This window comes from Pithys albifrons, chromosome 16 (assembly GCF_047495875.1).
Source record: "Pithys albifrons albifrons isolate INPA30051 chromosome 16, PitAlb_v1, whole genome shotgun sequence".
NCBI classification, from domain to species: Eukaryota; Metazoa; Chordata; class Aves; order Passeriformes; family Thamnophilidae; genus Pithys; species Pithys albifrons.
This window is the reverse complement of record NC_092473.1, coordinates 4,012,101-4,024,665: the sequence shown is the minus strand read 5'-3', so window position 1 is coordinate 4,024,665 and position 12,565 is coordinate 4,012,101. Positions and strand designations below refer to the sequence as shown.

Sequence of the window (12,565 nt, the reverse complement as noted above, 5' to 3'; positions counted from 1 at the left end):
TGCTACCTTGACAACATTTTTGTTAAGAACCTGCTTTGCAGGAGTCCAAGGTGCAGTAGCACTGCCAGCTACACAGGGAAACTAATTACATGTATATTCTGCAGGGTTTCAAAAGGCTTTCTCAGGAGCCTGTTAATAAGAGTCAACCAGCAGAAAGTGCTTTCATTGCCAGAGAAGGAAAGATGTCAAAACAATACACAACATTACTTCTTGGGGCTTTATTCAGTGGTGGAAAAATACTTTCTGCGTTTTATTTTCACTACAAAAAGCTAAGATAAATACATTTTCAAACACTGAACGTGCAGACCCTCATACATCTGTATTTTTCTTTTATTCCCCCACACTGAAATGAAAAAAGACAACTATAATTTTCTAAATTCTTTCATTCAGCTTCAGGAGAGTAAGCCAAACCCTGAATTAAATTACATTAGTGTATTATGCAAAAAAACTTGCTCAGGACTAATTTAAGCATGATATTTAACAGGATTTTGGGTGTTTGTCAGCATCTTTAGAAACTGCATTAAGGGTAAATGCAATAAAACCACTCTTTGATAATTAAATTGCCTCATTTCCAGACTACAAGCTCAGTAATGCTGTATTTTTTTTTTACTCCAGAGGTATCTTTCTCATCTGCCTTGATTCTCATTTGCATGATCTGAAAATCACACAAACAGTCCGAGATGAGCAAAAGCAACGAATAAGTCACAATAAATAGGTCTTGCATGTAAAACAGACACTTCAAGATGACAGAGCTTGAAAAGAGAGTCAAAGAATGAGAAAACCTAAAGCAAATGTTTCCTTGGAAATGTAACTAAAAACCCTGAAGTGACAGCTGCAGTATTTTATGACTGTGAATTTACAACCAAAGGAACATAGCAAGCCATAATCAACATCAGGTCCCCAAGAGAAGCTGCAGTGAAGGATTCTCGCCGGTTCTTGCAGCACCAAACACGCTGAGGACCAAGTGCTTCAGCTGACCAAGACTGACAATCACAGGTTTGCCCTCCTGGTGCTGGAGGGGCTCTCCAGGGTGGGCAATGGTCACAACTATCACACTGACACTGAAGCAGAAGTCTGATGTTAGAAGAAGCTGAGGAACCTTGTTGGAGGTGCATGAGGAGCCAGGCACAAAGGCGGCCCCAGCGGGAGCTTCGGCGCGGTGTCCGTGCTGCCCGTGGAACATTGCCACGTGTGGATCACCCCACCCGGCAGCAGGCTGGGCCTTCCTGCATGGGGTTACAGGTTGCCCAACTGCTCGTCCACACCTTAGAAAAGCACCATCTGCCCAAAAACTGAACCCTGGCAGCTCACCAAGATGTTCAGAGTCACCGCTTTCAAACCCGAGGTCACCTGCCCAGGGCAAGGAGTCCACCCGGGCACTCTGCACCCACCCACACCCCCTGGCATCGGCCTGTGCTGCCAGAGAAGGAAAAGGCTTCTCCACTCTGTCACAATGGTATTGATTTTTGAAACACAAGGAAGACAAGAAACAGCTCATCTGGGTTTTATTACCGTGTATAAACAGCGACAAAATAATCTCGGAATTAGAGAGGCAGATTTGATGAGCCACATCGGAGCTCACACACGTTTGCAGGGCATGCAAAGAGAGGGGCATGTGGCAGCATTTCCAAAATGCCTCACAGGGTGGGAGGGAAATCTGTACAGAGAGACAAAAAGCTCAGTTAGAAACTAAAGTGTTCTACTATCCATAACACACCCTCATTCAACAAAGGGCTTTAAACTATATTCTGAGAAGTTCTATACAGTGTGAACAGGGATGTTGTGCCAGCCTAGGTCTGGAAAGCAACAACAAAAAAATCCTTTTCAATAAAATATTTGAATTAAACAGACCTGCATTACCATAGTATTAGAATATTTATTGGTTCTGTATTATTTAATTCCAGGAAAATTAATGTTTAAAAACAAAAGAGCTATATGACAAGAACATACTGACATCTGCTGGCTTTTACAAATGCATTTCTCTCAAGATTAGGATTTAATGCCCTCAACATTTTTTTCTTACCTAATGGGGCTGCAAACAAATGTATATTGCCCATATCTGAATATGACAAATTAAAATAGTATTCTGTACTTCCAAATGTTAAAGTGTCCATGACATTCTGCAGCTAAACAATCTACTTCTCTTCCATATTTCACTTTTAAAGTATCACTGGAATTACTTTTGCCTAATTCATATGAAAATGCCCAGTGATAGGGCAGACCATTTCCATTCAAATAATTATTTCCCTAATTTCTTTGCCAACAAAAGACTAGTATTTCCAATTGACTATCTGAATATGTAACTGCAGCTGCCACTCAGGCCATGCTCACCATGGCACATATTGTTCCACAGCAATGGTTAGCAATTAAAAGAACAGATTTTATTTGTGTTAGTACCATAGCAAAAGGATGCACATAAAGATAACACACTAATCACCAGTCACACCACAGATTAAAAATGGTACCTAAACACACCAGGGAAGATCCATTATCTCTTATCATTCAACACAATCAACACAGGCATTTTGATAACCACAATATAGTCCCAAAGGCTGAAGATCTTCCAAACCTACAGTCAGAAATTCTAGTTAATGCACGTAGTTCCTAAAGCAGCTCCAACCTGGCATCCTTGTGAATATGGAATATTCTGTAAATCTTCACGCACCTCTAAATTTATTATCTGAAAGGTGTGTGATAAATTCATTTAATGCTTGCTGTAGGAATCCTGGGTTAGCATTTCCTCCCTCGTGTGTGCTGTAACACAAAGTTATGGTTGATAATTTAAACACAAAATAGAAGGAATTCAAAATCATAGTTCAGAGTGTCAGCAACTCTGATGTGTGGCACTTGGATACTGAGACATAAATTTAGTATTAGAAACAGTGATGCAAATCATTAAATATGAACAGTTGCCAAGCTGTGCTTAGTGCAAATCAGGAATACTTTCCTCGACATTCTGCATTTCCAAATCAACTATCAGCTGCAAGGTCAATTCCTTTTATCAGCTCATTAGCTAAACACATTTCATAGATGTGAAAGGACAAATGAAAACCACAAATTCACCTTTCTAATGTGTTATTTGAGTCTACTTTTACTGTATGCACTTGTGTATTTCAATGAATGTACTAACCAGCATCTTTATTTCTTAGACTAGACACAGGAGAAGAAGTGACAGTAGTTTTTGAACATGAGAAAATTCACAGCTTTTTCCTGGCAAATGTTTAGCTGAGACCCTTCCAGCCCATCAGGGAACTAGATGAATATGCAGTTCTGAGTTGAAGGAGGAGAAGCAGGACCAGCTTGTCTGGCTTGGTTGTATATCTTGGCCATTAGCAATGGTTCAGGTGCCTCGTGCTCAGAGGAAAGGACAGCACCCACCAACCTCTAAAGCAAACCAAGCAGCAGACAGGGATGGAGAGTCCAGCACTCACTGACAGCTTCCCAGGAGCCTGCCAGGGAACAGAGAATGCCAACAGCAGAGCCACGGTGTTTATGCCCCACACAGCATCAGCACAGAGCAGGTAATGCAGCAACACTTCGCAAGGACCCAGCTACTCCCATTCTCCAAGGCTGACACTCCCCAGTTCCCAGTTCTGTTACCAGAAGCACACAGAACATCCCATGACATCAGTCATGCTTCTCTTGTCACCACTCTGTCCACCTTTCAGAGTCCTAAGGGGAGGCTTTTCAAACTCCTCCAGTGTTGTGCCAGGAAGGACCACCCACACTGAGGTGACAAACAGCAACAGCACTGTGCTTTGGCATTCATTTGGAATTCCCTTCCAATTTCCTCGTTTGAGTCAGTTTATTAAATTATTTAAGCTTCTTATACATTAAACATCAGCAGAGAAATTTCTTAACAAAAAAAAAAAAAGGAGAATCTGTTATTGCCCTAAGAGGTTATAGTCCAGATTCCTCAATTCCACATCTGACAAGAGCCAACCTTCCAGCAGAGCAAGAGGAAAAGCACATTCCTTGAGGTCCCTAAAGCCAGTCTTTGACTGCAGCATCACAGTCAGCCCTGCATGTGCTACAGCCACAGCCACTGCACAAATACCAGGCCTGAGGCATTAAAAAAAAGCCCCAAAAACCCAAAGACCAGCCTTACTCTTAGCAATTCAGAGGACTAGAAGTGCAGTGACCCTTCAAGGTGCAATCTCCACTATGAGCTGCTCCAATGTGTACTGGCACAATTAACAAGGCAGGTAAAAAGAGGAGCCCAAATGATACAAGATTAAGGGACACCAAAAGTGCTTTACATTAGAGAAGGTCTGTAGCCTTTTGGACTCAATTTGGAGACCTTCAAAGAAGATGAAACTTGAGCCCTAACTACGTGGCATTTTAAATAGCAAAGTACCCAGCAAATGCAGTACAAGGTGTCAGTACAAGATAACTCAGAGTCATTTGCTATGGGCACGTGGAACATGCACTGGAGGAGAATGTGCTTCTCAAAAGACAACACCACTGAGATCTCCCAATGTGACAGGTGCAGTGCTTGATTTAAACACATGCACAGCAATAAAGCAGCCAATTTACTGCCTAAAATTTACCTGAACTAATCAAGATGCATCCACTTACACAACTAATAGAGCATTCCTTTATGGGCAGAGTGTAAATCTCTCGTAGCACAGCACAGACAGCTACAGGTGAAGCTGAAGTTTGATTTTGGCAGACAGAACTCTGAAATCTGTAGGTAGGAAGAGTTTATCATCCAGCTCACTCGCTCTCCATTTCCACTTCACTGGCATTTAGTACTTCCTTATGAACAGTAAGGCCACGTGCCATGGACTTTCATAGCAGAACTATTCCTAGGACCAGAGCAAACATTATTCAATCTAATTTGCACCTCAATCAACTCTTGAGCAATTTGAAATATATTCTCACCCTGAGAAAATTTTGATAAATAAATATTTTTCTCAACTTTAGAAATTAGTGTCCAATCTTTTTCCTACTTGTACAAGCAGCGACAAAATATTTTGTGGCTTCAGAGAGGAAACTATTTTTATAATTGTCAAATTCACTATCCACTACAAAGACATACATTAGAAATGTGGATTCACATTTTAGTCTCCTGCTTTGTAACAGTGCAAATGCAGAAAGAGAAGAAAAGTCTGTGTTACTTTTGACATCAAATAGAACTTTCTAATTTTCCTTTATTCTGCCTGCTTGAAAAGCTTTAACATAGAGAACCATTATACTCTTAGATATGTTATATAAAAATTGCATCTGTTTTAAGACATTTATAAAGCAATAGTAAGAATTATTCATGCCCTATTATTGTTATTTCGTTCGACAACACAAACCCTCTCAAACACAACAATTAAAAAAGTCCTCAGCAAACCCCCTGACATGAACCTGTCAGGCAAACATGTCAATCAAACATGAGCTGCAGCTCATGCCATAGATCCTGACAGGAGCATCTCAGCTCTAACTCTGGGGTCACCCCTGGAAAACAAATTTGCAATTCAAGCCCAGGTCCAAGTGCTGTTTGCAGTGCAGGGGCTGGTACCTGCATGGCCATTAACTTTGGAGAGAGGGAATTTTTAACTGTATGTATTTACTGCATTATTATATCTTCCTAAAGTTGATCACCTTAATTGCTTGTGGTTTAAAATGGTTTTAAGTTATTTCTTTTCCTTGAAGATAGGGGCTTTTGTTTAGTACTCAGAGATGGTATCATGACCTCACTGTCCTTTTCAGCTGCCTCCAGGAAACCCCCCAATCCCCTTTATCAAGACTTAGTTGTGATACACATTTGGATGCATTATAGCAAAAAACAAACAAACAAACAAAGAAAAACCAAATAAAAAACCCCACCACCTTCAAACTTAGAATATAATAAAATATTCAGGATTCTACATAGACAAGTTTGTACATAATGAGATTTCAAGCAACACTCGAGTCCTTTTTAAAACCCACTCGGGTTCTGACAAACACACATAGTTTTTAAAAGGCAGTTCTCAGGCTGCAATGAAACAGCAGTTTGAGTCAAGTCAAAGGCAGGAACACAACCACAAGCATTGGGAATGGGAAAACCAATGGGAAACCCTCTGGGTAAGCACATTAAAAGGGCAACACTAGCAAGTGTTACGCCCAGAAGATGATTGCACACTCTGCCACTCCTGAAAACAGAACTACACCCAAAGTGCTCAAAGGGGCCAAACTCCTTCACTGCATCATTCTGCCTGTTTGGACCAATCCATCCCAACAAGAACTGATTAATCAGGGGTTTCACTGGATATGGCAGCTCCCAGTGTGAGAAGGAAAGATCATAACAGCACCAAATCCAACTGATTTGAGGGCATGTTACAGTGGGAGCAGTAAAAGCTAACTTTGGTCTCAAAGATGTGATTTTATCATAAGGCTTTTACCATCCACAGGAGGTGTTTGTGCACTGCTCCCAGAGTGCTCCGTGCACCAGGAGACAGGGAAACCCCACCCTGTCCCATCTCACAACTGGGCTTTTTGGCTGATTCTTCCCATAGTGTCATAAAATCCTTAATAATCACTTACAGCCAGTGATGTAGTACTGGAACAAAAGGAAAGCAACATAGAAAAGGAAACAAAATAGAAACAACAAGACAAAAACATACATCAAAACCACATGGGTAGGCATCAGGGACTGGAAAACAATAATGATTAAATAATCTGTTTTTAAGCACTGAGGACATTCACATTAAAGGAAGAGTGTCAAACATGCAGCATGGGCAATTTTGGTATTTGGCAAGAGTTCAACACTGGTAATGACCAGGGCAAACCCAATGGGTCTCCCGTGGAGGCAGCTGCAGACTAACACACCATCACGATGGCAACAGAGGAGAGGTCATCAGGAAGAGAAGGAGCCAGTTGGAGAGTGTCCTAAATTAAGCAGTGGGAAAAGGGTCTAATATCAAAGAAAGATCAGGAGGATATCTAGATCCATTCATCTTCCTGCTGGGCCACTCTGTGTGGCTCAATTCAAACTGCACTCTGGGACTTCCTTAGCATTTATATTGTTGCAGACTCAAAATGGGTATCACCATGTGGTAGATGACATTTTAGGTAGCTCATCTTCCGTGCTGGAGGAAAGGACATTTAAGTAACTACTCACATAAACAGTGGACTGCCTGCAGGGGAGTCACACTATTCATGGGTTTTTTAATCCTAGAGCATCACTGTAGAGTTTCATTGTAACAATTGCAGACTGTATTTCATATTATTTCCTGAGATACTGATCAGAGAGAACCACCCAGCAGCACGACCTGGAGCTGATGCTTCAGTATCTTTTCCCCATAAAATTAGCAGGAGTGCAAGCTCTGTGGTCAAAAACAACACAGACTAGGTTGCATCCCAAGGCAAATGTTACAAAATTACATAAATTTGAAGATAAAAGACTATTCTGAAAGCAGTGTTTAATACTATATTCTACATTTTCATACAAGGGCTGTTTAAGGGGTTTTTATTTACACTCAAAATAATTTGCTCCACAAAATACCTCCATAATATTGCATAATCCTTAATTAAGGGAAAAAAGCTAACTGTGAAAAAGTGGTTTTGCCAGGGTATACAAAGATATCAATATTGGCTCTGACAGAGACTATCAAGCCTTTTTCCTGGATCAGTGCCATTCAACACCGTTTAATTTCTCTCTCCTCAAACTATAAATTACAAATCCTCTACAACAGATGAAAAACTCAGACATCCAAGACCTATTTAACAAAACAAATTTAAGAGAGAGAAGCAGAAACTCAGGAACTGGCCATGCAGAGGAAGAATGATGGTGATTCATCAGCCAAACCACTTCTGTGAGAGACAATTGTCAGTAATCAAGGAACAGACAGAGAAATATTTTGGAATACTTTAATCTGAAATAGCAGCACTTCCTTGTTTAAACCTCCTCCTAAACTTCCTACCCACATTTTTAAACACATTTTCCTACACACACCTTCAAAACAAAATGCACTGAGAGTTGAAAGTTTCTACATCATGTTTGAGTTTCCTGAATTACTCAGGAAAAAAAAACAACAACAAATTTTCAGGTAAGCTTCTTGTCATTCTGATCATGTAATATTTGCTCACATGTAATACACAGACTGAACTCAAATCCCTAGAAAACTTTTGGAACCAGCAAGCAGGAGAACAAGACCCTATAAGTGTCCTCACCAAGAAAACTTGCCAGCATTTATTCATACTTTATCCGATTCTAAAAAAAACTTGATGGAAAAGTGCCAAAAGTCTGAAACACAACCAACACCACAACAGACTCAAGATTAAAGAATGACAAAACACAGCAGAAAGCTGAGAGTCACCAACTCCCCCCCTGGGCCATTCCCTTAAGAGTTGGACTTGGTGATCCTTGGAGGTCCCTTCCAACTCAGAACATTCTCTCTGTGCTTCTGTCTAAATCCAGCTCTCACTACCATTGGTGTAACACTGAGGAGCTTAAAGAAAATGGCTTGGATCATAGTCTGGACTGTATCCTTTTTAACTGGCTGTGAAAACAGCCAAAAAGTTAATACCTCATAACACAACTTGAATTTCAGAATATTCATCAAAAAATATTCTTAAAAAATATTCTTAAAATTCTTTTAAAAATTCTTAAAAAATATTCTTAAAAATATTCTTCCTTCTGCACAGGATCTGTGTAAAGTACAGGATCTGGAGCAGAAGAGTTGCCACATACTTGGGAAAAAAATAGTATTTCAAAGTGTGACAAGCATATATTTGGCATTTGATGTTGCTTGGTAGGTAATTGTAACTCATCCTGTGGATAAAACACAGCACCTCTTTGTGCTCTACAGAGTCCCACATGTGCTCCAGTTCTGCTGGCACATACCACTGTCCATCCCAGCATCCCAGAAGAGGTTTTCCAGTCATTCTTTACTGCATCAACTTGAAGGACATAGATAAAATTCTCTTATTTGCAATAAAATACAAAAGAATGTGCAACATAAAGTGTCAGAGATGGCATCATAATTCTCAGAATGAGGATTTCCACTACAAAGCAATCATGGGCCCTGAAAAATTCAACTATTTAATTAAAAGAATTAAACTGCCTATTAAAAAGTGCAACTAAGCAAAAAAATGAAAAAAAAGCAACAACAACAACAACAGAGATTTCTCAATAATGCCTTGGGAAAAGGTCCTCAGAGATAAGAGCTTTCTGCTCTCAGGAAATACTGTAGCTCAAATTTTGCAGTTGAGGCAACACAGATGGACATGATTTTCCCATATCAAGGCCAGAAACAACCAGAACACCCAACAAGATTTGCAGCTTTTTTAAGCCTGTCTGTTCACTTGCTCCCTAACTCTCCAGCTTTATTCACACACTACTTTTACAAAGCTACACGAGACAAGAGCATCCCCATCTCCCCCATTAAATGGGAAGGAGTCAAGATCCAAGAATTAAGTAGAGAGACTTCTGACAGATGCAGAAAATAAAGCCATTTTTCAACTCCTGTGTTTTCTCTCAAGCTGTAGTATGATAATCAATCTTAATTACCTAAGACCCATCTTTTCAGATGAGTACACCTTTCAGACACCAACATGCTTAAAGTAGCCATGCCTTGCATAACTGTAAGTGAGATTTCTTGTAGTCAGCAGTAGGAGTCCTACTTTATGGTATATAATGCTTCTAGTTAGATTTAAAAATCAGATAATGCCTTTTCAAAGCTACAATACAATAAATTAGTGGTGGCATTTTTTTAAACTCAGCCATGGGTCTCTTCTATCCTGTATTTCCAACTATCTCAACTTCCTCCAGTGAAAGTGAATAGTGAACAGCATTTTGGTCCTAAATGAAGCTTAACCTGTCTGAACAAAGATACCATTTTCATTAAATTTCCCCTACAAACTAGGCAAAAAGCTGATAAACCCAGCATATATGTAGGGCTGGCAGAGAAGCAGCAAGTCCCCCACAAAGCAATACCAAAAATACTGGAAGAGAGACTGAGTGGGCACACCAGAGGGAGAGACAGTTTGGAGGGAATGAGATAAAATTATTTAGAAAATAAATAGTAAGAGCATTGCTAAGAAAAAAATACTATGGGAAAGACAGCAAAAGCAGTAAAAAAAATAAGAGGAGAAAGGGAACAGAAAAAGTACACAAACATCCATCAAAGATGACACAGGTATGAGCTGATCCTGCCCTAGGCAGGAAGAACGAAGACAGGAGTGGTTGAGAAGCCTCTGGCCTTGCTATTCCCTGTTTAACTTCAAGGGGACTTTATGCAGGGCTCAGCACCAGGAGCAAGAACACACTTCAAACCCCAGCAGCAGGGCAGCCATGGCCTCAGGACACAGCATCCCCCTCCCTGCAGCAGTGCAGCCAGCAGGGATTAAGGATGCCTGGAGTGTGGAGGCATCACTATCACAATTCTCAGTGCTGGCAATTGGACCTTGCAGTCCTCCATGTGGACCCGTATTCTGCACTGGAAATCTATCACATTATGCATCCAAGAATTAGCAATCCCGCTCACTCCCTCCACACTTGACTCCTGACAGTATTGCTGTCATCTGAGGGCACCCTTTCCTGAAAACCAGAACAGCATCCTCATCACGTCAAGGACACCAAGTACTTCAACTGCAAGAACTATAAAAATCATCCACGTACTGTGAATTTTACTCATTACATTTGTCAGCTCTCTTATGGATACTCAGTGAAGTAGTAATAGAAAAAAGAAATAGAGTCTTGACATCAGAAACACAGACTTCATTTCAGGAAATGCTGAATCCTTTGTGTAATGTATTTACCAAAGAATAAACTGTAAATGAGACTTGGTAGGCAAGCCTTTATAGCCTACATAAGATAGTGAGCAGATTTGGACTATAAGCAGAAAAGCTACATAAAAATAGTTTCCCAGAAACTCAGTAATGCAAAATCATTCAAGTAAATGAAAATAAATGTAACAGACCTGTTCTAAATCACTACTATAATCCTGATAACTGGAGCATGTGATACCAACCACTTTGCTAAAAACTGAACAATCTATTGACATTCATACTGAAAACTCACACAGCCCCACTACTGTTCCCAATATATGTCATCTCAAGCAGCTGTGACTAATTGGTCTCTAAAACTTAACTCTTTGATTATGAGGACTAGCTCTGTTTTAGACTGTAATACATCCACAATCATCAATCTCTACCACCGAGTGGCAAAACTACTTTTGCAGCCCGCACATGCAACTGTTTTCACACTTCCAAATGACAAATGAAACACACAGTATCTTCCCCTTCTTAAGTATCATCGAGTCTAGAGAAGTGAAGCAAGGGACTTGACATTCTGGGGACACCATCAGCAGCATCTGCTGTGTTTTATGATCCAGTTTGTCTTGAATAAACTAGATTTTATTTAAAGTGAAAAAAACCCAGTCATCACTAAGCTACTTCAGACTGTAAGATACTATGCCACATTTGCAATTCAGAGAGTAGATAAACAAAAGCTGCAGCGTTGGACAAGATCTTTCACACTTCGCTGATGTGAATCACTCCAGTCAAACTTCAGACCGCATTCGTTTCACCATCTGTGCGCACCATGTTCAGTTGGCAGCACGATGTCCAAGAGCCACATCACAAAATTTGGAACCGTGAGACGGGTGCCACTCTCCCTCTGTAAAACCAGCTCCCAGTGCAAAGCCCCTGTCCCTGCTGAGGAGCGGCAGTCCTGGCTGCAACCGCCTGTTCATCTTAAATGTGAACAGTGTCACTACACCTGCACTGAACAGCTATTTAGGCAACAATGATACTTTTTTCTTCCTGGCAGAAGCGTGCAGGAGAAAACGGTATGATAAATCGCCAATAAAATCAGCAAATACTGATGACTTACAGACAGGTAGTTTCCCAGCAGTTAAACATCTGCACCCTTTCAACCGGCAACTCATCTGAACCCCGACTGCCCATGTTTCTTGTTCCCCGCGCTCGGGAGCCCCCTCCCGTGCCGCCGTTCTCCCCGCAGCACCTTTCGCACGACGCTTCGCAGGCGAGAGCGGAGCGGGCGCGGTGCCCCCGAGCCCCGCGGAGCGCCCGGGGCTCAGCAGCGCTCCCCTGCCCGCCGGCTCTCGGCCGCTCCGGTCCCGGCCCCGCTCCCCCCGTGGCCCCGGCTCCCCGAGAGCCCACCCTGCCCGGGCACTCCGCGGCCGCGCATCCCTCCGCTCGTGCCGCCCGAGGAACTTTCCGGCCACGGAGCGGGGCCAGCGCAGCCGCCGCGCACCTGCCGGGATGCCCCGCGCACCTGCCGGGATGCCCCGCGCACCTGCCGGGATGCCCCACTCCGAGCGGCCCCGCTGCCCCCGCGCAGCCCCGGCCGAAACTCACCATAAAGAGGCGAGCGGAGGCGAAGGGTCGCGGCGCGTCTCCCGTCCGGGGCGGGCGGCTCCGCCAGGCAAAGTCGCTGCGGGACGCGGCTCGGCGGCCGCCGCAGCCCCTTCCCGCGGGCAGCGCCGCCGCCCTCACTCACCGCCGCATGCCGCGCCCCCCGCCCGCCGCCGCCCGGCTCCCCCCGGGCTCGCCGCGCACCGGCAGCGGGGCCCGTGCCCGGCCCGCCCGCGACCTCCGCGGGCAGCGGCGAGACCCCGGGGGCGGCCCC

The 12,565-nt window shown here is 42.8% G+C and overlaps 1 protein-coding gene across 3 annotated transcripts in view; it reads right to left on the bottom strand.

Moving 5' to 3' along the window:
• RBFOX1 (RNA binding fox-1 homolog 1) overlaps window positions 1-12,324 on the bottom strand; it is a 795,203-nt gene extending 782,879 nt beyond the window's left edge. For all 3 annotated transcript variants that reach the window (XM_071570925.1, XM_071570934.1, XM_071570936.1), the window contains exon 1: window positions 12,295-12,324. In XM_071570925.1, the coding sequence (XP_071427026.1) occupies window positions 12,295-12,297 (3 nt within the window). In that variant the 5' untranslated portion in view covers window positions 12,298-12,324. The remainder of the gene's footprint in view (window positions 1-12,294) is intronic.
• Between the last annotated feature and the right edge of the window lie 241 nt (window positions 12,325-12,565).